General features: G+C 44.9%; 1 protein-coding gene across 2 annotated transcripts; it reads right to left on the reverse strand.

The window, feature by feature from the left end:
- Positions 1-1,338: 1,338 nt before the first annotated feature.
- On the reverse strand, positions 1,339-25,448 carry LOC128342578 (zinc finger protein 493-like). 2 transcript variants are annotated; one of them, XM_053289993.1, is made up of 4 exons: positions 25,350-25,448; positions 20,685-21,729; positions 13,137-13,266; positions 1,339-8,640 (listed from the first exon to the last, which is right to left on the reverse strand). In XM_053289993.1, exons 2-4 carry the CDS (start codon positions 21,510-21,512, stop codon positions 6,122-6,124), a joined length of 3,477 nt encoding a protein of 1,158 aa, XP_053145968.1. In that variant the 5' UTR covers positions 21,513-21,729; positions 25,350-25,448; the 3' UTR covers positions 1,339-6,121. The 2 variants fall into 2 exon arrangements, with proteins under 2 accessions (XP_053145968.1, XP_053145969.1); XM_053289994.1 differs by lacking the exon at positions 25,350-25,448 and having other exon boundaries at positions 20,685-21,830.
- Positions 25,449-25,977: the final 529 nt, after the last annotated feature.

The following is a 25,977-nucleotide window of genomic DNA, read 5'->3' on the forward strand; positions in this document are numbered from 1 at the left end:
AACCACAGTTTCCTGTATGCAGCTGTAATGGGAAACTGAGGTTTGTTCCAAAATGTAGTCAGAAGCTTTAATTCTTCTCCCCTGGTGTGGGGAGAAAAAGGAAGGGGAGCATGTGAACATGTGAGGTTCACTGTGGCTTATTCTCATGACAAGCCATCATTCGCTATGCCATCAGAACTAGGCCTATATGTTGACAGAGCTTGGTGTGGGTTTGTCCGTGTAGCGCTAGGGGTTGGAGAGCTAAGAGTACAATTCTTACACAATGCTACAATGCCAGTCTGTATGCTCGCAGGCCAGGTTTCTACTTGCCTTTTTTGGGGGGGTGTCCCCCTTTGCCTTGTATAAAATTTCACACCCCTGCAGGGCTCTGGGGTGGCCCAAGGAATTATGGCACCTGAGGTGAGGTGCCAAAAAGCTGCCTTGTCCTTGGTGGGGGCCAGCTGCCTCTCAAAAGGACTTTTGTAAGTTTTGAAAGTGGGACATGGAGAGGAAAGGTTCCCAGCAGTCTCTTCTTCCCTCTTTGCATTTCTTGCAAGCTCTGCAAAGAGTGTGACAGGCTTACAAGCTTGCAAGGGTCAGATCAGTCTCAAAGATCTGCTCTGATGGTGGCAGTGGAATCTTGTCGCCTTACAAGTGCCCTAATAAACTGCTGTCTGTGGCGATGGCCCCCCCTTGCCTCATGAAAAAACTGCCTCTGGCAATGAGGGAAGGTTGCCAGCAGCCTCCTCTTCTCCTCACGCTTCTCGCAAACTTGACAAGAAGTGTGAGAAGAGAAGGGCACCCTTCCCTCTTCTCCCCACACTCCTTGCAAAGTTTGCAAAGGTCAGATTGGTCCCCAAAACAGCAGTGGCTTCCCTGCTGGTACCCTAATGATAACCGAGGTGGTGCCATCTAACTGCCCTGATGGTGCCCCAATCATCCGCCACCTGAGGCATTCACTTCACCTTGCCCAATGAAAGTTCTGCCCACACCAGGGCTATCTCCAGGGCCCAAAGCTTCTTTTACCACCCCATACAAAAGGAGGTGGCTATAGATCTATCTATGGGCCTAGCAATGGCTACTAGTCTGGTGGCTACAGACCACCTCCAGCCTCAGAGACAAGAGGTCTTTAAATACCAAGAGAGCAACAGCAGGAGAGAGGGTAAGCCATCACCCCCTGCCTGTGGGCTTCTCGGAGGCATCTGGTGGGCCACTGTGTAAAAGAGGATGCTGGACTAGAGCCTGATGTAGCAGGGCTGTTCTTATATTCTTAGATTAAATACGTAGGTAGATAATTTTTTTTTTTTTTTTTGGCAAAGTGCCTGGAAGGCCATACTGCCCCAAACATGAGAAACAATCAACAGACAGTAAGAATATAATTTTAGATCTGGGGGAAGAAAAAAACAAACCAATATACTAATATTTATGAAGATAGTTATTACAGCACTTCACTAAAGGTCTTCGAATGAAGACAATTAATCAACTATTTCTGAAAATTTAAAGAAAGAATACAGGTGGAGCAAAAACCAGCAGTCACATAGCAGGAACGGAAAACAGAGTTGCCAGCGCAGCCAATAAACACAAACAAAACACAGATTGATACATGGGTAGCTGATAGCCAGGAACCTAAAATACACAGATTGGAAAGGCATGACTGCCATCCTTGAATCCATATTAAATGTTACTCCAGAGAGGAAGCAATGTGGCCACAATTAAAAAAAGAAAAAAGCTGCCACTTGTATGGAAGAGGATTCATGCAGAGGGAAAGGGCTATGTATAAAGCTGGTTTTGTAGCTTAACTGGGAGCCTCAGTTTAAGTTCTCTTGACCTTGTCTAAGTTCAAATGGCCTTCAGATTCTCAGTGCCTTGGATGAAAAAGAAATCTATCAAGCAGGGATATAGGATGTTTGCTTTTGCTGCCAGGGAAAGCATTACTTTTGGTGAGACTGCCATTGGTTTTAAATGTTTTCATTCCCTCATTTTTGGAGACATATGCTAGAGTTCCGGAGAGCAAGGGCACGTCTCCAGAAAGAAAAGGTGGGGGCTGTGCTTTTCAATGTGGCGTGGCAGGGCAACCTGGGAGAGAAATGGGCACAGGTCCCTTGTGCAAGCTCCACCCGACACGGTTTTTCTGGAGACATACGCTGGTGTTGTGGAGTGCATGAGTGCACTTCCCCAGGAAGAAAAAGTGATAGCGGGGTTGTGCTTTTCAACATGGCAGCACCACCTGGGGGAGAGATATAGTATAGGTCCCTTGTGCAAGCTCCACCTCCCCACCAGATTTTCTGGAGGCGTACATTGGCGTTGCGGGGTGTGTGAGCATATGTCTCCATCTGGAAAATAATGGGAGCAGGGGCTGTGTTGTTTGGGATTCAAACAAGTTACAAGTGCATGTGAGATTTACAGCATCTTATCACTTGAGAAAATATTAATTTCAAAACACATCAGGGGAGGAGCGCTGGTCTTGTGGTTGCAGGCATGACTTGTCCCCTTTGCTAAGCAGGGTCCACCCTGGTTGCATATGAATGGGAGACTACATGTGTGAGCACTAAGATATTCCCTTTAGGTTATGGGGCTGCTCTGGGAAGAGCACCTACATGCTTGTGTGCAGAAAGTTCCAAGTTCCCTCCCCGGCAGCATCTCCAAGATAGGGCTGAGAGAGACTCCTGCCTGCAACTTTGGAGAAGCTGCTGCCAGTCTGTGTAGAAAATATGGAGCTAGATGGACCAATGGTCTGACTCGGTATATGGCAGCTTGCAGAGAATGGCTGACATACTGCACAATGTTCCATCTGTCTTGTCCTGTGCTGCTGCCCAAGAGCAGTCTTGGGCAAAATGCAAGAATTGTGAAAATGCACAAAAAAATGGTCATCTGTCATGAAACTATAATGGCCATCCATCACTGAACTGCATTTGCACAAGAGCTCTCTTGTGCAACTGCAACACGTTCCATTACAAGGCAGATGGAGCGTTGTGCAATATATCATCCGATATTTTTTCAGATGGCATACTGCACATATTTCAGAGGTGGATTCCGCAGTGCCTCCGTACAATCCAAGGGGCACCACCTCTACCTACCAACCCCGCCACTGTCAGTATCTGGCAAGGAAACAAACAACTCACATTATGTGTACCTGAACTGAACAAGAGCTGTATAGAATTTTAGACTGTGAGCCCTTTGGGGACAGGGATCTATCTTTATATCTATGTAAACCGCTTTGGGAACTTTTGTTGAAAAGCAGTATAAAAGCATTCATCATCGTCATACAGAATGAGGAAGATCGGGAATGCTGTATTTATTAACTAGACATTCATGTTCATAATATGTCAAACATATTATGAGCTCTTTGATAGATAGGGCGGTATAGAAATGTAATAAATAAATAAATACATTTTTGATAGGTAGAAATTCACTATATTCATCCAAAATACACACTTTGAAAACATGAATTCAAAGTCCAATAACCCAAATCATAGCTACATAACGCAGAACTACTGGCTTCAGTGAAATATCTTAACAGTTCCAAAATGTAGCCACACTCTCAGGTTTTCTTATTAATCTTGTAGATCCTTTGTTCTTTTAAAGCTTGCAGAATGAGCCAAAAGTGTTTTGACATGTGGTCTTAATTAGTGGCTTCCGTTTACTAGCCACTCATTCATACAAAAGGAGAAAACTGGCAGGCTATTTATCTTTTAGTAGCTGTAGTTTCCACATGAAGAGATGCTAGTAAGAAGCTCCCATTCAAAAAGCAGTAAGCATTTTTAAAGAAAACTCTCTCCTCAAGGGTTATCTTTCTCATAATTAGTGTTATTGCTTTCAAGGTGTTTATTTGGAATAAATATTTAGTGAATTTTTACCTATTAAGATTGATATAATATTATGGGCATTAATTTCTAGTTAACAAATACATGTTTGTATTTTGCATTCCTGATCTTTCTCCTCCTTACATCCGGCAGGGGGACAGCAACAGCTGTGCTTTTCTGAAGCTGGTGAAAGGAAGATTTTGAAGTTAGTAAGACAAGATCATTCCCTCTTTTTTTTGGCTGTGGGCTTGCACAAGGGACTTGTGTCCAGCTCTCTCCTGGGTAGCCCTACCACACTGAAATCTTGGATTGGAATCTTCCTGGTGATGTGTGCTCTGGCACTCTAGCACCCATCTCCAGAAAATCTGCAAACATATTAAGCAGCAATCTCCCTAACAGCAATGCTTTCCATGGCAGCAAAAGCAGCACTGCCTGCAGCCATTGCAGGCGAAGAAGAAGAGCACTGCACAAGACAAGAGTGACTACCATACGTGGAGTGACTGCTATGCACCAGTCAGATGCACTAGCTGTCTGTGAAACTACTGCTGTGGAAGCTACAGCTGGTCTGGAAGCACCCATGATGTTCTTTCTGCACAACTGTCTTCTTAGTTCCCCCAGCCCCGCCTCCAACGCTTATTACAGCAGTCTGATCTCTTCCAGTGTCCTATGCACCAGGTTCCACACAGCATAGGTCGTGATCCAGGCAACCGTCTGCATAAAGGAGGCAAGATTGGTCTGCTTGCTTGCACATCTCCTCTGGGTAGTCAACATAGTTTGTCTGGAGTCCATGGGAGGTTGGATGGCAGTCATAGGTCGCAGTTCAAAGACCCAGAAATCAAGGCTTTCCCATCCTCAGCCATGGGAGGAGAGCTGGTCTTGTGGTAACATGCATGGAATTATCCCCTTTGCTAAGCAGGGTCTGCCCTGGCTTGCATTTGAATGGGAGACTCCATGTGAGCACTGTAGGATATTCCCCTTAGGAGATGGGGCCGCTCTGGGAAGAGCACCTGCCTGCTTGCATGCAGAAGGTTCCAAGTTCCCTCCCTGGCATCTCCAAGAAGGGCTGAGAGAGACTCCTGCTTGTAACCTTGGAGAAGCCGCTGCCAGTCTGTGTAGGCAATAATGAGCTAGGTGGGCTAATAGTCTAACTCGGAATAATGCAGTTTCCTATGTTCCTAAGATCAGTGTGCTCTCTCAAAGATTTCTGGATACAAGTGCACTCAGTTTTCAGCATCCAGCCACTGTTAAGGGTCAGCCTGTCTATCTCTGGCCTGCTTGCAGCAATGATTTTCTCATCCAAAAAAGTAGTGTCTGGTTATTCAGTCAACAGAAAGTCTGCATCATAACATATCCTCAACATATAGTCATTATTGTATGCCACAAATTTTAAAAAAAAATCAAACAAAAGGTTAAAAGCCCTTAACTGGTCAGCATAACTGGCTGTTTTATGAAAGATGTTCACATTCCTCATTTCTCTCCTGGGTTAATTCTATGACACCTTATAGAAACTGGGACGGTTTCACTTGCATGTGTAGATTTTCTGATATTTACTAACAAGAGTTCCAGCTGAAGCTTTACTCATAATCCAGGTGTTTATATGGCTTCTTTCCTATGTGGATTCTCTGTTGTGTGCGTTTCTAAAGTCATTCTAAGCAGGTACCTCTTCAGTGTGGCCTTTCTTCATATTAAGGTTTCAGTTGTCATTGAAGTTTTCTCCCAAGTCATAGTTCTTAAATGGTTTTCCACTTGCATGGGTAACAGGGCCCTTCCTAGTTTATTTTATTTATGTTTATTTATTTAGTATATGTATATACTACCTGACTTCAAAGACTCTAGTTGACAGAGAGAGGACAGATGCCACAGGCCATCTATCATCTGGAGACCAGCGGGTTTCCACCTGGAAATTTTGTAGAATCCCAGGAAGTACCACATGACCTTAATGCTGTTAAGAAGCTTCCTTGCTGGTCCATGTAGTTGCCTCCTACGGACAGGACTGGATGGCGATCCATTGGCTGAATCACCCCTTATATCTCTTAGGCTCCATGTTTGGGACCTGCTGTGGGACTGAGTCTGACAGTGCATTTTTCAGTGCACAGAAAGATATGCGCTTCCATTAAAGGTTTCCCTGTGGTCCAAAAGTGGACTCTGGCTGCATCCTTTACAGATTCTCTGATGAGGAGCAAATTTGGGGTTCTCACAATCTTTCTGAACAGCCAGTGCAGCATTTGTTATTTATGCTTTTTATTTTGCAGTGGCTACTAAAATATGATTAGTCATAGGCATGAAAGTGGCCTTATATGGCCTCCCAACAGTGTATGAGCACAGAGTCTTCTTTATAGCTACGTGTGGATTCTCTGGTGCTTAATAAGATTCTCCTGTGAGCAGAAACTTTTCCCACAGTCTGAGCATTTATAGGGATTCTCCCCGGAGTGAATCTTCTGGTGCCTAATAAGGTTTGAACTCTGGCTGAACCCCTTTCCACAGTCCAAGCATTTGTATGGTCTCTCTCCTGTGTGGCTTCTCTGATGGATCACAAGTTGCGACTTGGTGACAAAGGATTTCCCACAGTCCTGGCATTGAAATGGGTTCCCATTCATATGGATTCTCTGATGCTTCAGGAGCTTCATGCTGGAACTGAAACTTTCCCCACAGTCAGGGCATTTGAACAGTTTTGCTCCCAGGTGAGTTTTTTGGTGGACATTCAGGTGTGAACTCTGACTAAAGCATTTCCCACAGGCCAGACATTTGTAGGGTCTCTCCCCTGTGTGGATTCTTTGATGAATGATAAGGTAGGATTTGGAAATGAAGGATTTCCCGCAATCCAAGCACTTGTTGTTACTGTTATTGTTAGTAGTAGTAGTAGTAGTAGTAGTAGTAGTAGTAGTAGTAGTATCATCATTATGAGGTTTCTTTGCTGTGTGGATTCTCTCATGGGCGATGAGTTGAGAGCTCATTCGAAAGCTTTTCCCACATTCAGAACACTGGAACGGCTTCTTTCCTAAGTGGGTTCTTTGGTGGACATTAAGATGAGAACTTTGACTAAAGCTTTTGCCACAGGCCAGACATTTGAATGGTCTCTCTCCTGTGTGCATCCTTTCATGGATAATAAGGTAGGATTTGAAAACAAAGGATTTATTGCAGTATGAGCACTTGTGGGGTTTCTTCACTTCGTGGATTCTCTTGTGGGCAATAAGGTGAGAGCTGACACTGAAGCTTTTCCCACAGTCCAAGCACTGGAACGGCTTCTTTCCTACATGGGTTTTTTTATGCACTGTAAGGTGGGAGCTCTGTGTGAAGCTTTTCCCACAGTCAAAGCATTTGTAAGGTCTCTCTCCAGTGTGGATTCTCTGGTGGATGATAAGGTATGATTTGGCAAAGAAGGATTTCCCGCAGTAGGTGCACTTATGTGGTTTCTTGGCTGCATGGATCCTCTTATGAGCGATAAGGTGGGCATGCACCTTGAAGCTTTTCCCACAATCTGAGCATATATATAAGCTCTCTCCTGTGTGGCTGCTTTGATGCTTAATGAGGTTTGTGCTAGAACTGAAGCTTTTCTCGCAGTTGGTACATGGAAATGGCTTCACTCCCGTGTGGGTTCGCTTATGGACATTAAGATGTGAACTCTGGCTGAAGCCTTTGCCGCAGACCAGACATTTAAAAGGTCTCTCTCCAGTGTGGATCCTCTGGTGGATGATAAGGTACGATTTGGTAAAGAAGGATTTCCCACAGTAGGAACACTTATGTGGTTTCTTGGCTGAGTGGTTCCTCTTATGAGCAATAAGGTGAGAATTCACCCTGAAGGTTTTCCCACACTCAGAGCATTTATAGGGGTTCTCTTCTGTGTGGCTCCTTTGATGTTTGAGAAGGTTAGTGCTGGAACGGAAGCTTTCTCCACAGCTTGAACACTTGAAGGATTTTTTCCTTCTGTGGATATTCTTATGGACAGTCAGGTGAGCCTTCTGGCTGAAGGTTTTCCCACATTCCAAGCATTTGTATGGTCTCTCTCCACTGTGGATTCTCTGATGAATAATAAGGTGCGATGCAGCCAGGAAGGATTTTCCACAGTCTGGACACGTATGCATTTTCCTCCTAGCATGGATTCTCTTATGGTTGATAAAGTGAGCATGCACCTTGAAGTTTTTCTTGCAAACCAAACATTTATACAGCTTCTCCTTCACATGAATGCTCTGGTGTTTTACAAGGTTGGTGCTTGAGCAGAAGCTTTTCCCACAGTCAGAGCACTGGAAAGGCTTTACTCCTGTGTGGATTCTCTGATGGACGGTGAGATTGGAACTCTGGGCAAAGGTCTTCCCACAGGCCAGGCATTTAAAGGGCCTTTCTCCAGTGTGGGTTCTCTGATGAATAATAAGATGTGCTTGGGCAATGAAAGATTTCCCACAGTCTGGGCACTTATGTTGCTTCTTTCCTCCATATCTCGTTTTACGGGAAATGCAGTGAGAGATCACATTGAAGCTTTTCCCACCATCAGAGCATTTGTGCAGGTTCTCCCTTGGGTGGATTCTCTTGTGTTTCATATGGCCTGGCTTCTTCTTGAAGCTCCATCTATCAACCTTATATGCATCTTGCCTCTGCCCTGTGTGGATTCTCTGTTCTCCCCTGGGCCCATCATTGAACCTGTCACCCTCCCAAAGAACAGCTGTGTCTGCTCTGTCCTGCAGGTTATTTCCTTTCTTCCTCTCTGCTTGGGAACAAGCCTCAGAGGAATCTTCCTGCTCACGAAAATGGGAAACTTTTTCCACTCTCCCCACTTTTTGCATCCTGTTTAGGTGCATTTGATCAAAACCTTCTGGCTGGTATGTCTCCTCGTCTTCCTCATTCGCACTTATCCATCCTTCACCTGTGGGAGCAAAGAGGACACTTTGAATAAGACACACTTGTTATCCCTTCAGGCAGTGTTTCCCAAGCCTCCCCCCACCCCCCGAGATACATTTAAATCGGGGAGGGAGCAGAAATTGTGGCACACTGCATCCCTGGGAGCCGTGTGTGTGTGTCAGTGTGCCTTTTTATTTTACCCTCCTGATGCCTTATAGGACAAGTCCGCAGCAAAGGCTGGGAGTTTTGAACTCCTCCCTTATGCACCAGGAAGGAGGGGCCTCCTTCCCTGTTCTCTATGGGGCAAGACAGCTCTAAATGCAAGGAGTTTAAACTCCTCGCTTTGCAGCTGATTTGCCCCATAAGGCTCAGGGCAGGAGGTGCCCCTTCACAGCTCATGAAGGAACAAGTCAGCTGCAAAGGTGGGGAGGTGCAACTCTCAGCTTTTGCAGCTGACTCACTCCTTTAAGTATTGGGAAGGGGCACCTCCTTCCTGGAGCATTATGGGGAAAGCCAGCTGCCAAAGCAGGGGGTGGTAGCAGTGAGGAGGGCAGGCGTGTGCTACCTGTCGCCTGCCCACCTTCCTGTTCGCTGTGACCAGGGAGGCACCTGGGCGGGCAGTGGGACAGCAAGGGGCACCAGTTACCACCCTTACTGGCTTTGTGCCAACTTTAATGGGTGGGCCAGCCCTGGATGGACCAATGGTCTGATGCAGTATAAGGCAGCTTCCTCTGTTCCTATATTCCTATTGGATAGACATGGGCACATTTTTATTGTGTCTTTGATATGGATTAGTTTTTAAATTTTATATTCTATGGATATTGTTTTTATAATTGTTTACTAATTCACTGTTGGACTGTCTATATTATTTTTACTAAGGATTATTCTATTTGACAATATAATTTGAAAATTTATTGCCTTGGGTTGTTTCATAAATTGATTAGTTGTGGGTAAACCCAGTTACAGGCCTTTTTCTGTTTCCTGGACTACAACTCCCAGCATCCCCTTTGGCCATTATGACTGGGGATGATAGGAGTTGTACTCCAACATCTGGGGACCCAGGGTTGAGAACCCCGGCCTTAAAGAAGGAGAACATGAAGGTAAATGAAGGTAAACAAAGGCGAACATGAAGGTGAAAAGTGTATTAACTCTTGCCTTTTCTTCTCTGTTGTTTTAGTATCTCTTCCTCCCACTGATTAATTTTAATAAATGCATGATCAGCCAAGGCAGATAACACTGCAGCACTATCTTTATATATTTTTTAACAGTAATTAAGTTAAATTACCTGAACAGCATTTGCCTTGGCAAGGTTCAATGGCCAACATCCAGACTAAGTTACACAACAGTACTACTCAGGAGTTATTCTAAAGCAGTTTCTCCCAACCTTTTCACATAACATTAAAAAAAAAAAATTAGGAAACACATTTGTGTGGGGGGGGGGGGCAGCAAAACCATTGCATGATTTTAATTAATTTTGGCACAAACAGCCTTAAGGGACTGAGTCAGCTCCAAAAGCAAGGAGTTTAAATGCTGCATTTAGAGTTGACTCGCCCCATAGGGAACATGGAAGGAGGCCCCTCCTTCCTGGTGCATAAAGAAGGAATTGTCCTATAATGCTCCAGGAGGTGTTGAACACACCTCTTGAGCGCTGTGACTCAAATCAAGTTGAATTATTGCCCACATCCTGCTCTATTGCCCTGTTATAGATCTCCTAGACAGAAACTTATAGCACTTTTGATTATACAATTTCACAGAAATGTGCCAGAAATTATAGTATAGAATTTCTGAGCCAGCGTAGTGTAGTGGTTAGAGTGCTGAAATAGGACCGGGGAGACCCGAGTTCAAATCCCCATTCAGCCATGAGACTAGCTGGGTGACTCTGGGCCAGTCACTTCTCTCTCAGCCTAACCTACTTCACAGGGTTGTTGTGAAAGAGAAACCCAAGTGTGTAGTACACCGCTCTGGGCTCCTTGGAGGAAGAGCGGGATATAAATGTAAAATAATAATAATAATAATAATAATAGTATTTTTTTTGTTGAATTCTACCATTCAAGCTCCCACATTTAAGGTCGCAAAATTTCTTGCCGGTCACATCCAAATAAGGAGTTGGTTATGAATTTCAAGATAATTTTGTTTCGTTTGATGTTTTAAGTTTTCCTTTGGGCTGCTTTCTGACACGCTATTCCAAATTGTTTTTGTCTCCAAATGAATACGGATATCTTTCTCACCAGGAATGTTAATCTTCTAATTTTGTGACGGTTTTATTCAAGGCTAATGAGCAGAAATCAAGTTTCTATTGCTTATTTATTTTATTTACCCTAGTAGTACCCCGCCCTCCCTTCAGGGAGTTCAGAGCAAGATAAATGGAGATATCTTCACAACAACCCTGTGAGACAGACCAGGGAGAAAGCAGCAACTAGCTCAAGGCCAAGATTCATGACTGTGCCAGGGTTTGAATCTGCCCAATGCTCCATTGCAGGGGTTCCTCTGATTCCTGGGAACCCAAATGATGTTGGACTACAACTCTTATCATCCACAGATGATGGAGAGGAGAGCTGGTCTTGTGGTAGGAAGCATGATTTGTCGCTTTAACTAAGCAGGGTCTGCCCTGGTTGCATATGAATGGGAGACTAGAAGTGTAAGCACTGTAAGATATTCCCCTAAGGAGATGGAGCTGCTCTGGGAAGAGCAGAAGGTTTCAAGTTCCCTCCCTGGCAGCATTTCCAAGATAGGGCTGAGAGAGATTCCTGCCTGAAAACTTGGAGAAGCTGCTGCCTGTCTGTGAGAACAATACTGAACTAGATAGACCAAGGGTCTGACTCAGTATATGGCAGCTTCCTATGTTCCTGTGTTCCACAGCTACAATGGTTCCAGCATTGTGGCCATGGATGATGGGAGTTGTAGTCCAACAATATCTGGGGATCCAGAACTGGGAACCCTTGTGCTATTTGTTTATTGTATTCACATCTCGCCTTTCTTCCAGCTTCCCAGGGCTAGGGAAAAGACTTTCTACATCACCCCAGAAGCCTCTTCCTTGGAGAGGTCCGAGAGCCAGGAGTTGCTGACGTCATACTGGCCAATGACCCCTACAAGACTCAAGGAACAGTCTCTTTAAGGAACAAGAGCAGAACCAAAAAAGGACAGTGAAAACTGGAGGGGGAAAGATGTTTTAGGAGGTTTTTTAATCGGTGCCCCAATTTGGCTATATAAACTGCTTTGGGGACTTTTGGTTTAAGGTGGTATATAGAAATTTGAAATAAATAAATCATCAGGAGACTGAACCCAGCCGGGACCATTCGCATGCAAAGATGTGCTCTGCCACCGAGCTGTAAATTGGTTACATAAGAAGCTGGCCTCTACTGAGTCAGACCCGTGGTCCATCGATTACAAGGGAACAGTAGGCAACCCTGGCTCTCCAGCTGCTGCTGCTGAACTACAACTCCCATCAACCCCAGCCACAATAGCTGTAGTTGCAGAGAGCCAAGGTTGCCTACCCCTGGCACTGACTCCAGAGACTGCTGGCAGCAGCGTCTCCAGATTCTGGGGACTGAACCGGGTATATTCTGTATGCAAAGCAGAGGCTCTGCTACTGGGTTACAGTCCGTCAGTCAGTAAAACAGAAAGGAGAGAGAGGGAGAGCGCGAGAGAGCCTCTATTAAATAGTTCGCTCACTCTCTCCCTGTGCAGTACACACATGCGCGCGCACACACATACACAATCCTTGTTAACTGGCCAAAGAGGCACCTTTCAAAGCAGGGGGAGAGCAACTGGCCCTATTAATCTCAGTGTAGCATCCCTCCTGTGGTTGTTGCTGATGTCTGCCTTGTATTTCTTTTTAGAGTGTGTGTTCTTTTTGCAACAGAACAGAGAACCCTCTCATTTCCTTTTCTGACATGAACCACTTGGTGAACTTTTTTTTGTTGAAAAGCAATATATAAATATTCATCATCACAATATACTAGTTGGGCCGGGCGCAGAGCATCTGAGCCTCTAGTTCTCCCTCTGCCCGCTGCTACCGTTTTCTTCCCCCGCCCACCCACCATCGCCATTTTCTCCCCCTGCCCGCCCACCGCCACCATTCCCCCCACCACCACTATTTTCTTTCCTGCCTTGCCCGCAAGCCTGTCCACCAGCAGCGCTGCTTTCCTCTCTCCTTGCCAGAAGCTCACTTGCGAACTCTCGCAAGAGCTGCCACGCATGGGATTAGTGACAGGTATGCCTTAGAGCAGGGATTCTTAATGTGTGGTTCCTCAGATGTAATTGGACTTCAACTCCCATAATTCGCAACTAAAGGCCACTGGGGCTGGGGATTATGAGAGCTGAAGTCCAATAACACTGGGGGACCCACATGTTGAGAAACCCTGCCTTAGAGATATATATATATATATATATATATATATATATATATATATATATATATGTATGTATGTATGTATGTATGTAGATAGATGTTGTTGGCAAAGAGAGATGCCCTGGAGAACTTCAGAGCAGTGCAGACCTTCGGCACAAGGCAATCCTTACCCAGTGAGCTAGTGTCTCCATCGTCAGCCTCTCGATCAGTTCCTGTGTAAACTGGTCTGCGCTCACAGTTCACCAGAGACTCCTCGTCCTCGGAGAAATACAAAGCGACCTCCTCAATTGGCCCCAGATCCTGAAAGCAAAAATGGAGAGCCAATTCAGAGCAGGAGCAGGATGGTGGGTGTGGCGGTACTAGAAAAAGAGGTAGGTCTCTCCAAGCCTCTTTGTTAGTTACGGCGCATATGGAAACATTTTAGAAATTTTCTTGTGGTTTAGGCATTGATGTCTGGTTCTCCAGGATACAGTAAATAGCCTTGGCAGAAAAATTAACTTATCAGAGGCCCTGGGATTAATCAAAGAAAAATCACTTTTCCCACACATGACTCCTTTTGCTTCACTACGTTAACAGTGGCTTCACATGTCCCTCTCCTCCTAACTTTTGTAGTGATGTACTTAAATTAATCATAGAAAAATTAAAAACTGACCTTACAACTCTTCCCTTTTCCTCCCCACCCGCTTTTTTAACAAGCTTCAACTTCTCAACATTCAAAATACATCTCTCAGGCAGAATGTTAGTAGGTTTCCTGTATCGTCGTTGCATTAGTATTTTCTTTTTCTGTTGTTTACATACTTGTAAAAAATTTTTTTAAAAAGCTTTTAATAAAGATGGTTATTAAAAAAAAAAAAAAACAGGAGCTCCAGGGGCTAGAATCATGTTTTTGCCAGATACCAGTCCATTCAATGACAGTATTGTTCTTCAACAAGCAAATCATACCCTGATCTTAAGGTGGATCAGACCACTGACTTCTTTAGGATTATTTTTTTTGGAAATAGAAAAAAGAAAAATGGGGGAAGGAAAGGGAGGAAGAGGAAGAGACAGAGAAGAAATAGAAGTAATGTATCCTGTTACCTTCCTTTAACTTATGTAATGTATCCTGTTACCTTCCTTCAACCTATCCACCCCCTGCACAGTACCTCCAGTGACTGTTGCTGGTGTCTATCTTATGTTTCTTTTTAGATTGTGAGCCCTTTGGGGACAAGCATCCATCTTAATTTATTTATTATTTCTCTGTGTAAACCGCCCTGAGCCATTTTTGGAAGGGCGGTATAGAAATCGAATAAATAAATAAATAAATAAATAATAAACTTCCAAGGGCAGCCCTCTGGTTTGATAAAAATCTCTGGGGCACCCAAAGGTCACAATTTTCTAGAGTCTGCCCCTCTCATCATGTCTCCCTTTGCTTTATTTCAGTCCATCTTAAGAAAGGATTTTCAGGGCCTCCCAACCTTTGGTCTCCAGCTGTTGCTGAACTACAACTCCCATCAACCCTAGCCACAATAGCCTTTAGCAGATGCTGTTGAACTTTGTAGTTCATCAACAACTGGAGACCCATTCAGGCATGAAACTAGCTGGGTGACTCTGGGCCAGTCACGCATCTCTCAGCCTAACCTACTTCACAGGGTTGTTGTGAAAGAGAAACTCAAGTATGTAGTACACCGCTCTGGGCTCCTTGGAGGAAGAGCGGGATATAAATGTAAAAAAAAAAAGTTGGCAACCCCTGAATCCATATTTTTCCATATTAGTAATTATTACAAATATTATTATTACAACAAGAATTCTCAAAGTGACTAACACAGGGCTCATAATCGACAAAGTAACGTAAGGTGGACATCAGCAACAAATCATTGGATGGATGTTATGCATGCTATGCTGGGGATGGAGAGGGCCAGTTGCTCTCCCAGTGCTAAATATAAGTCACCACTTTAAAATGGTGCCTCTTTGGTTTGTAAAGTAAAGTGTGCTGTCAATCCGATTTTGACTCCTGGCGCCCACAGAGCCCTGTGGTTTTCTTTGGTAGAATACAGGAGGGGTTTACCATTGCCTCCTTCCACGCAGTATGAGATGATGCCTTTCAGCATCTTCTTATATCGCTGCTGCCTGATATAGTACCAGCGGGGATTTGAACCAGCAACCTTCTGCTTGTTAGTCAAGCATTTCCCCGCTGCACCACTTAAGGTGACCTTTGGTTTGTCGTGAATCTTAAACTGTTTTACCTTTAATCTCCATGAGGGAATGGTCATGGGTGGAGGTGTGTGGGTGTGGGGTATGCTGGGGGTGGGGTGATTAGAGGCTGCCTGCTCAGCTCCTTTGACAGTTCCAGGCTTGGGCTGCCTGCACAAACAGGGGATGCTCTTTATACCTTCTTAACAGGGGTCTCCCTGTTTCTCCAATGTAAAGGTCATCACATTCCAGACATATGATCTTTAATTTGGCAACAACCCTCTTCCTTCTCACAAATCAAACAATTCCTCCACCACCACCACCTCGCTCACATGTATTGTCATGAAGTTTGGACTTAACCAGATGATGTTCCAGGTTCATGAGTACTGCATAAAGAGCATTTGGCAGACATGCAACATAATAACCGATTGAAACCCTGGACATGAGGAAAAAAAACTTGAGGGAAGAGTTGTAGGAACAAAGATATTCATTTAGGCTATTGAAGGGAATACAGTAAAGCATAAGGTAAAAGAGGCCATGCATATTGACAGCTGCAACTAACTATTAATGTTAGGGAAGAAATGAGAGGCAATGAAATGTATTGGTCTATAAAAGGGTTAAAATTTGTTCTGTAGAGTCATCTCCTCCTCCTTCCTTTCTCCTGTTCTTGGATTGGTTATTTAGCTTCAGTAGTTTCTCCAGCTGTTTGAGATAGAGCATTGACAATGATGTTTTAACACTGAAACATGTTTGCTAGAGTTTATAAGAGCTTTGTTTTTATTTGTTTTATCTATGCATTAAAAGAGGTCTTCTCTTGTCTGGAGTAGGGTAGTATCCATAAAAACATAAGAACAGCCCTGCTGGATCAGGCCCACGGCCCATCTAGTCCAGCATCCTGTTTCACACAGTGGCCCACCAGATGCCGCTGGAAGCCACAGGCAGGAGTTGAGGGCGTGCCCTCTCTCCTGCCATTACTCCCCTGCAACTGGTTCTCAGAGCCATCCTGCCTTTTGAGACTGGAATTGGCCCACAGCCCTCCGACTAGTAGCCATTGATGGACCTGTCCTCCATGAAGTTATCCAAACCCCTCTTAAAGCCATCCAGGTTGTTGGCTGTCACTACGTCCTGTGGCAGAGAGTTCCACAAGTGAATCACACATTGTGTGAAAAAGTACTTCCGTTTGTTGGTCCTAGACCTCCTGGCAATCAATTTCATGGAGTGACCCCTGGTTCTAGTGTTGTGTGAGAGGGAAAAGAACTTCTCTCTCTCCAATTTCTCCAAACCATGCATGATTCTATAGACCTCTATCATGTCTCCCCGCAGTCGTCTTTTTTCTAAACTAAAAAGCCCCAGGTATTGTAGTCTTGCCTCATAAGAAAGGTGCTCTAGGCCCCTGATCATCTTGGTTGCCTTCTTCTGCACCTTTTCCAGTCCAACAATGTCCTTTTAAAGATGTGGTGACCAGAATTGCATCCAGTACTCCAAGTGTGGTTGCACCATAGTTTTGTATAAGGGCATCATAATATTAGCCGTTTTATTTTCAATCCCCTTCCTAATGATCCCTAGCATTGAATTTGCCTTTTTCACAGCTGCCGCACATTGAGTTGACACTTTCAACGAGCTGTCCACCACGACCCCAAGATCCCTCTCCTGGTCAGTCACCGACAGCTCAGATCCCATCAGCATATACTTGAAGTTGAGGTTTTTCGCCCCAATGTGCATCACTTTACACTTGCTAACATTGAACCGCATTTGCCATTTTGTCGCCCACTCACCCAGTTTGGAGAGATCCTTTTGGAGCGCCTCACAATCTGTTGTGGATTTCACTACCCTAAATAGTTTGGTGTCATCTGCAAATTTGGCCACCTTGCTGCTTACGCAAACTTCTAGATAATTTATGAACAAGTTAAGGAGCACTGGTCCCAGTACAGATCCCTGGGGGACCTCACTTCTTACTTCCCTCCATTGTGAAAACTCTCCATTTAACCTACCCTCCGTTTCCTGTATTTCAACCAGTTAGCAATCCACACATGTACTTGTCCCTTTATCCCATGATTGCTAAGTTTCCTCAAGAGTATTTGATGAGGAGCTTTGTCAAAAGCTTCTTGGAAGTCCAGGTATACTATGTCAACTGGATCACCTTGATCCACACACTCGTTGACACCCTCAAAGAAGTCCAAACGGTTGGTGAGGCAAGATTTACCTTTGCGGAAGCCATGCTGGCTAACTCCCAGCAGGGCCTGTTCTTCTAGGTACTTTACAATTTTATCCTTGAGGATGCTTTCCATCAATTTGCCTGGAACGGACGTTAGGCTAACTGGCCTGTAATTTCCCGGATCACCCCTGTGTCCCTTTTTGAAAATCGGTGTTACATTTGCTACTCCTCTGGTACAGAGCCCGATTTCAGGGATAAGTTGAAAATTTTAGCAAGGAGGTTGGCAATTTCACGTTTGAGTTCTTTGAGGACTCTTGGATGGATGCCATCCAGCCCTGGTGATTTGTTAGCTTTCAGTTTTTCCAGTTTAGTACATCATCTCTTGTCACTTCTATCTGACTCAGCTCTCTAGCCTCCATCCCTAAAAAGCCTGGTTCAGGAACAGGTATATGCTCAGTATCCTCTGCTGTGAAGACAGACGCAAAGAACTCATTTAGCTTCTCTGCAACCTCCATATCCTTCTTAATAATCCCTTTCACTCCCTCATTGTCTAATGGTCCAACTGCCTCCCTGGCAGGTTTCCTGCTTCTGATGTACTTAAAGAAGTTTTTGTTATTCCCCTTGATACTTTTGGCTAAATGTTCCTCAAACTCTCTTTTTGCCTCCCTTATTGTCACCTTGCATTTCTTTTGCCAGAGTTTGTGTTCCTTTCTGTTCTCTTCATTTGGACAGGCCTTCCAATTTCAGAAGGAAGTCTTCTTCCCTTTTATGGCTTCTTTGACAGTACCCGTGAGCCATGCTGGTATCCTCCTGGACTTAGTGGTATCTTTCCTCCTTTTGGGTATACAATCTAACTGGGCTTCTAGTATTGTGGTTTTGAGTAAACTCCATGCACTCTGGAGCTAAGTGACTCTCCTGGTTTTCCCTTTCAGCTTTCTTTTCACCGTACTCATTTTGGAGACGTTTCCTCTTCTGAAATTTAAAATGTCAGTGTTAGACATCCTTGGTGATTCTCTCCCCGCATGTATTCTGAATTTGATGGCACTGTGGTCACTGTTCCCAAAGGGTCGATGACACTGATGTCACGCACCAGGTCCTGGGTGTCACTCAGAATTAGGTCCAAGGTCTCCTTCTCTGGTCGGTTCCATGACCAACTGTTCTAGGTCACAGTCATTTAGTGTACCTAGAAATTTGACCTCTTTGTCCTGACCTGACTGTGAATTTACCCAGTCTGTGTGTGGGTAATTGAAGTCACCCATAATTACAGCCCTGCCCCTCCTTGACGCCTCCCTGATTTCCTCCTGCAACTCCCAGTCACTGTTGGCGTTTTGATCTGGAGGGCGATAGCACGGCCCCAGTAGCACATTCCCTTTCCGGCCTTGTATAGTCACCCACAGGGTTTCTAGTTATAGTTTCTAGTTCATAACCAGTCCACCTAGGTTTTCAAGCTTGTTAGATTCTATCCCTTCTTCAACATACAGTGCTACTCCACCTCCAAGACACCCCTCCCTGTCCTTTCTGTAGATTTTATACCCAGGGATGACTGTGTCCCACTGGTTCTCACTGTTCCACCATGTTTCTGTTATGCCCACTATATCTATTTCTGCGTTAGCAACCAAGCACTCCAGCTCACCCATCTTGGTTCGGAGGCTCCTGGCATTGGCATATAAGCACCTATCCGCTGAATCTCTCACCTGAAGTATGCTATTCTTATGACTCTTTGACCTGCTGGCACAGGCTCCCGTCTGCTCTTTATGTGGTTCTGCTCTGTCCCCTTCTGTTCTATCTGAATTCTTTGCACCCTCACACTTTAAAGGATGGCTTTTGCCAAACGGGATACTGCCCAGCTCCCATCGGCTGTTCCCCAGGTGTCATTTTAAAAGCTGCTCTGCAACCTTCTAGATTTTAAGCACCAGCAGTCTGGTTCCATCTTGGTTCAAGTGCAGCCCGTCCCTTTTGTACAAGCCTTGCTTGCCCCAAAATGTGTCCCAGTGCCTAACAAATCTAAACCCCTCCTCCCGGCACCAATGTCTCATCCACGCATTGAAACCCCTCAGCTCTACCTGTCTCACTGTACCTGCGCGTGGAACAGGTAGCATTTCTGAGAATGCTACCTTGGGGGTCCTGGACTTCAATACTCTACCTATCAGCCTAAATTTGGCTTCCAGGACCTCCCGATTACATTTTCCCACATCGTTGGTGCCAACATGCACCACAACAGCTGTCTCTTCCCCAGCACTGCCTAGGAGCCTGTCTAGACGCCGCATGATTTCCGCAACCTTCGCACCAGGCAGGCAAGTCACCATGCGGTCAACACGCGGGTCACACACCCATCTCTCTATCGCTCTAATGATCGAATCAACAACTACAAGGAGGCCCCCACCCCCCAGAGGAGTATCCCCCGTGCGAGAGGATATGGGCTCATCATCCATGGAAGGGGTCCCTTCTAAAGGAGCATTTCCCTCTTCCTCAGACTGATGTCCTCCTTGCCCAAGACCTTCATTCTCCCTGACAGCAGAGGAGCTACCAGCGTGGGATGCCTCTATCACATCCCTGAAGGTCTCGTCCACATGCCTCTCTGTCTCTCTGAGCTTCTCCAGATCTGCCACTTTGGTCTCAAGGGAACGGATTTGTTCCCTGAGGGCCAGGAGCTCCTTGCACTGAGCACACACCCATGACTTCTGCCCATGGGGCAAATAGTCATACATGTGGCACTCTGTGCAATATACTGGGAAGTGCCCCTTCCCCTGCTGACTTTCTATCTTCATACTGTCTTGTTGGCTGTTTACAGTATTTAGAGATAGTTTATTTTAAGTAGTTTATTATCTGTTTATTAGAAGGATAGGTCTCAGCTGTAATGGTCAGCTATTTAACTGTCCAAACAGCCTTTCCCAAGAATATGAGGGATACAAGGGAGGGATATGTACTTACTTTCTCTTCTCCACCAGGCTCCTTGTGATCACAGGAGTTTGTTCCAAACTCCCCCGCACACTTCCCGCTAAACTCCTGCAAAACTCCTATCCGTATTTCATCGCCACTATATCATCCTATATATACAGTTTTTTTAAAAACCCAGACCCTCCACCATATTAATTTCCTTCCACTGTATCTAAAGTTTTTCAAATAGTCAAGCAGAAATTTTAGCAATGGAACATTTTCTACTCCACATCTCTGGTCCAACGACATCTGGGCACCAACAGGAATTCCCATACGTTGCTGACTGTAATGCCCATCATCCCCAGCCAAAGGCCACTGCAGCTGGGGGTGATGGAAGCTGTAGTCAACAACATCTGAAAATCCTTGTTACAGGGAACACAGCTGGGCACCCACATTTGAGAACCCCTGATGTAACTGAAGGATTTTCAAGACCAGGCCGAAGAAAGCTGGCTCTCACCTGCTCTTCCCAATTTCCATCTGCTCTCTGTCTTTGCAGGAAATCCTCAGCCAGGGCCACTGCCTGGGAGCAGGTCTCCGGGCCACCTTCCCTCACCCAGCTCTGCATTTCCTGGGGCAGGATGACCAGGAATTGCTCCAGGATCAACAGTTCCAGGATCTGCTCCTTGGAGTGCCTGTCCACTTTGAGCCACTGATGGCAAAGTTTCTGGAGTTGGCTGTAGACCCCTCTCGGCCCTTCGGCTTCCTGGTAGCAGAAACGCCGGAAGTTCTGGCGCTGCCTCTCCCTGGTGATGGCATCCCCTCGCAAGATGGCAACCTTCACCTTGTCATAGTCAACCCTGTCTCTGGTATCCAGGCTGCTGAAAATCTGTTCAGCTTCCCCACTGAGGGCCGGAAGGAGACGGGCCATCCAGTCCTCCCTGGGCCACCGGCAGGCTTCGGCCACTTGCTCAAAGGAGGCCAGGAAGGCCTTTGTATTGTCCCATGGGGTGGGCTCCTCCAGCAACTGTGGCGTCTCCCATTCGGAGCGAGGGTATTCCAATGTTTTCAGAAACTCCTGCCACTGGGCTTCCCAGCGCTGAAGTAGGCCTTCACCCGCTTCATGTTCTCCAGGTGGCCTTTGCAGCAATTCTCGGATACTCCCAGCCTGGAAGATATGAGGGGCTTCCCCTGATCCCTCCCCTGAGGCAGGATCCAATGGGTCCTCTTCCTCCACCTTAATCCGCCGATGTACCCCTTGCTCCAGCTCTGCATGAAACCGCAGGCCAAAGCCTGACTGTGTGCCCTCTTTGGTGGCCATTTTGTCTTGGGCCAGGATCAGCCTCATCTAAGGCTGGCCTGTCTCTTCCCTCAGAGACGTTGTCTTCACTTCCTCAGCAATTCTTGGTGCCTATATCCAGCTTTGTAGCTCTCTTAGGTCTGAAAAATATAATTTGCCGCATAAAGTTGATGATTATCTCTTAAGAAGGCAGTAGAGATGAGCAGGACTTCTGGGCCAAGAGGCACTTAAACGGACAAGCCAGGTTAAGAGGAGGAGTTTCTCTCTACAGGAAAGAGATGCAAATAGGACTAAGTAAGAGATATAAAGAGGCACTGGACATTAAAAAAAAAAAAAAAGATACACAGAGATACCAGTTTCAGATCAGTGCCCAAGTATGAGCCAAAAATGTACCCATTCAGTTCCTCTGGATACATTTTAAAGGGAGTGAATGATCACTCCATTCAACAACTTGTTTCTAGCTTTGCCATGCCTTAACAGCCCAAAAGGAAAGGAGGAGCAGTATCTGAAGGGCTGCCTTCTCCCACTTGCAGCTGCCCTATAAGATCTTAAAGAGAGGGCTTCTTGCATGGCCCACCACCTTCTGAGCTTTGATTGGCACAAATACTTAAGCAAGCCTTCTTGATGGTAGCCCCCCTCTCTGGAACTCCCTGCCATTTTATCTCCAGGTGGTTCCTTCCCTGACAATTTTTTAAAAGCTTTTGAAGTCATTTCTATTTCAGTAGGCCTTCCCCAATATCCTACGTTACTGGCTGATACCCAGACTATGTTACTCAATAGCACCACTCAGGAGTTACTCAGGGTCTACTTAATTTCAGTAGGACTTCCACTGAGCAATTTTGTCAGGATGCCAAGCACTGGGTTTTTAAAATTGGTTTCATTCTTTTTTTTGAAATGCTGTTTTTGCTGTCTATAAAGATGTTTTAATGATTTGTATTATTGCAGCTACTGCTCAACTTTTATTGCGTTTTTTAGTGTTGTTTTCTTTTAATTTCTTGTTAGCTGCCTTGATCATGTGGGGTGCACACTTTAAAAGTAGTACAATAAATAAAAACTGGTGTGGAGCTTTGTACAGAGTGGGATATTCTTCCTGATTTGTTGTAGAAGTCAATCAACACAGTAGCTCTGGAAAATGTTGGCCCTTTAGCCTTGGTTCTCCAGCTCAGACGTAAAGCACCTCCCATCACTTACATCTATATCAGAGGCCCGCCTCCTGGTGTCACCACCTTGGTGCGTGGTGACAAAAGCAGGGCTTTTCCACCAGCTTTCTCCACTTGTGTGAGATACTCTTCTAGTGCACTGTGTTGTCATGTGAGTGCCAGGTAGAAATGCTTTTTGTAGATCATTTTATTCCTTTCAGTTATCATTTTATTGCTGTGTTGTTGCGAGCTGCCCAGGAAGCAGTTTGTTGTGGGGAGACGAACAAAGTTTACTATTATTTATCTGACATTTCAATGGTTTTATTAATTATTTATACACTGCTTCTTTACAAATGTGTTCCCAGAGTGGTTTATATAGAAACAAAGAATAAGATGGTTCCCTCTCCCCAAAGAGCTCGCAGTCCAATAAGAAACAGAAGGCTGATACCAGAACCTAATTAACACAATTTTATTTGGCATTTGATATTGACTTGCTTTCAGTTGTTTTATTATACCCCTTTATTAGCAGCCTTGGAAGCTTTGGCTTAGACATTTTTAAAAATAGTATAAATCCATCCAAAGTCTCTTTCTCCAGCAAGGCCCAGGAAATCCAAGTGAAAATGTTCCACTTTAACCCCACTTGTTCCCTAAAAAACAAATACATGCAATGTAAACCTAAGCGTGTATAACAAGTAGGAAGTTCTATCAAGTTCTATCATTGGGATTTCCTGCAAAGCAAAAAATGCATAGGACCCCTGCTGTCAGTGTTCCCTGCAACAGAGATTCCCACATGATGATGACTACAATTCCCACAATCAGTAGCTGCAAGGCCATTGCAGTTAGAGATTATGGGAGTTGTAGTCAACAATTTGTGGGAATCCCTGTTGCAGGGAACACGGACAGCAGGGGTCCTTAGACATTGATCTCCAGATGTTGTTGGACTAGAACTCCCATCATCCCCAGCCATGATAGCCTTGGGCCCGGGCATCAGTGTTCCCTGTAGCAGGGATTCCCAGGTGTTGACTACAACCAGTATTTCCTCTAACAGGGACTCCCAGAGGTTGTTGACTACAACTCCCAGAATCCCCAGCTGCAGTGGCTTTTGCTTGGGGATTCTGGAAGTTGTAGTCAACAACCTCTGCTCTGGGAATCCCTGTTAGAGGGAACACTGACTACAACTCCCATCATTCCCAGCCAAAGACATTGCAGCTAAGGGCGATGGGAGTTATAGTCAACATCAGGGAATCCCTGTTCCAAGGAACACTGCTGGAGATTATGGGAGTTGCAGCCCTAGAGAGTCAAGTTTGAGAACCCAGGACTATAGCCTTCATTTCACCTGCCCTTCTTGGTAGTGGTGGTGGGTAGAGATCTTCAAGCTGCTCATTCCTGTCTGAAAAGGAGTTTCATTAGAGCAACCCTAGGAAATGAAGTTTGTTTATATTTATAAATTATTTCCCTCTATACTTAATTTGACAAGAGAAGCTTAAAAACAACAACTCACTTTGATGACTAAACTTGTCTACCACAATAGATAAGACATTTTTCTCAAACACATTTTACTTTCTTAATTATTGGAACAAGTAGTATCAGGACAATATTTATCTGTACTCACTATTTTCTTTATTGTAGTCTGAATTGGGAATGTGTTCTGGATATTTATGAGGATAGACTTTCAGGTTATTTGTATTTTAAAAGAAACTGAAATAAAATACAAAAGAAGAACTTGCTACAATATTAGTTATCCCCACCCAACCCTTCCTAATAGTTATGCCAATATTTCTGGGCCAAACGGGCTCTCAAAAGACGATACAATAAAGCATCAACCTTCAATTTATCTGGATCTTTTGACAGGCCTCAGAAATGGGGGAAACACCAGACAAAACCAGAATACTTCACACTTTCTGCAAAGAGCTTCACGTGTCTATTATTTGGATATATTATCCTTACAACAACCTTGCAAGGCTAGTATTATTTGCAGATTGCCGCTGAGGGAGAGTGCCTTGCCTAATGTCCCCTAATAAGGTCATGGCAGAGGTGAGGTTCAAAGCAGGGAAGTTATGCTTCACAGCTGTCTTTTAGTCATTACACAACACAAGTCCTCATGTAGCTTAATAAAGTTCATGTGCAGCAGCAGCAGCACTAGGCCAGATGGGCTTAGCATAATAGTTTTGCTATTGGCCTGACTCAGCACAATAGTTTCATACACACACACACATAACACAAATCTTGCATTACCTTCATTGCTGGATCAGGCCCAAGAGTCCATATAGCTCAGCACCCTGTTTTCAACCTTTGGGAAGCCAACAAGCAGGGCTTGAAGGCAAGAGCCCTCTCTGGTTGTTGGATCACAGCAAGTGGTATTCAGCTATAGACTTCCTCTGAACATGGAGGTTCCACACAACCAGTGACACCCCTGCTACCCATGCATTTGTCAAATCCCCTATAAAGCCATCTACACCAGCAGCCATGACCACATCCTGTTCTTCTATATGCTTACAAGATCCAATAAAGCTGTCTCTTCCCTTGTTTTATGATTAAAAGGCATACACACAAACAAAATATCCTAAGGTTTTAACAGTTGAATGACAGGCAGAAATTCAGTAGGACAAGCTCATCACTCTTCCCTCCCTATGCCAGAGAAAGCTTCACCTGCTGAATTTCTGCCTGTCATGCAGCTGTTAAAGGCACAACCATTCCAGGAGAAAAAGATTGGTCCCTTGCTTTGCTTCTCTCTGGCTATACTCACCATCCTCTGTGGATTTCCTGCATGCAGCAAGATGCACCTCCTCCTACCTTGGATCTTGCCACCTCCCCCTCCCTCTCCATTCATCTGCTGCTTGAAGAGAATTCAAACAGGAAGGAACTTTGGCTTTTTTGATTTCTATATACACACCCCTTTCATCTTCCTGGCCCTCTCTAGGCATCGGAACTCTTTTTTTTTAACCCTTCGAGAGCCAAGCAGAATAAGTGTCGCGGCTGCGAAGTGCGTGTGTTGCTTCTCCTCGTGATTGATTCTTGCTGCATGAGTGTTTGCCACAGGACTTTGTCTTTATCTTTGGAGGGGTCGGAAGGAAAAAGGGGAAATCAGAAAGAAGTGATGTGGAACCAATGTTTTATGTGGGCTTTAATTTTTCCGACACCAGCAAATAAATACAAATGCAGAGGTGGCATGATATAAACTTCCTCAGACCAGATGAACTAATGTAATGTGTGATCACAGGCTGTCAGCCCTGCCCTGTCCCTTGGAGTGGGAGACAGGCACAGCCACAGTCTCACAGAGGACCACACATACAGCCAAGCAACAGAAATTGTAAGTAAATGAGCATTTTCACTATGCTTCCCCGCCCCCCGCCTCAATATTTCACTATTTAGAT

This window comes from Hemicordylus capensis, chromosome 2 (genome assembly GCF_027244095.1).
Source record: "Hemicordylus capensis ecotype Gifberg chromosome 2, rHemCap1.1.pri, whole genome shotgun sequence".
In the NCBI taxonomy this organism is placed as follows: domain Eukaryota; kingdom Metazoa; phylum Chordata; class Lepidosauria; order Squamata; family Cordylidae; genus Hemicordylus; species Hemicordylus capensis.

What these genes read in the sequence shown, in the direction of transcription:
- LOC128342578 (XM_053289993.1), bottom strand. Translation starts at nt 21,512, where the DNA reads ATGAGGCTGATCCTGGCCCAAGACAAAATGGCCACCAAAGAGGGCACA. An exon ending in ATGGAAATTGGGAAGAGCAG is followed by an intron (nt 13,267 to 20,684) that starts GTGAGAGCCAGC and finishes TTTTGCTTTCAG; the next exon opens with GATCTGGGGCCAATTGAGGA. An exon ending in TGGAGACACTAGCTCACTGG is followed by an intron (nt 8,641 to 13,136) that starts GTAAGGATTGCC and finishes TTGCTCCCACAG; the next exon opens with GTGAAGGATGGATAAGTGCG.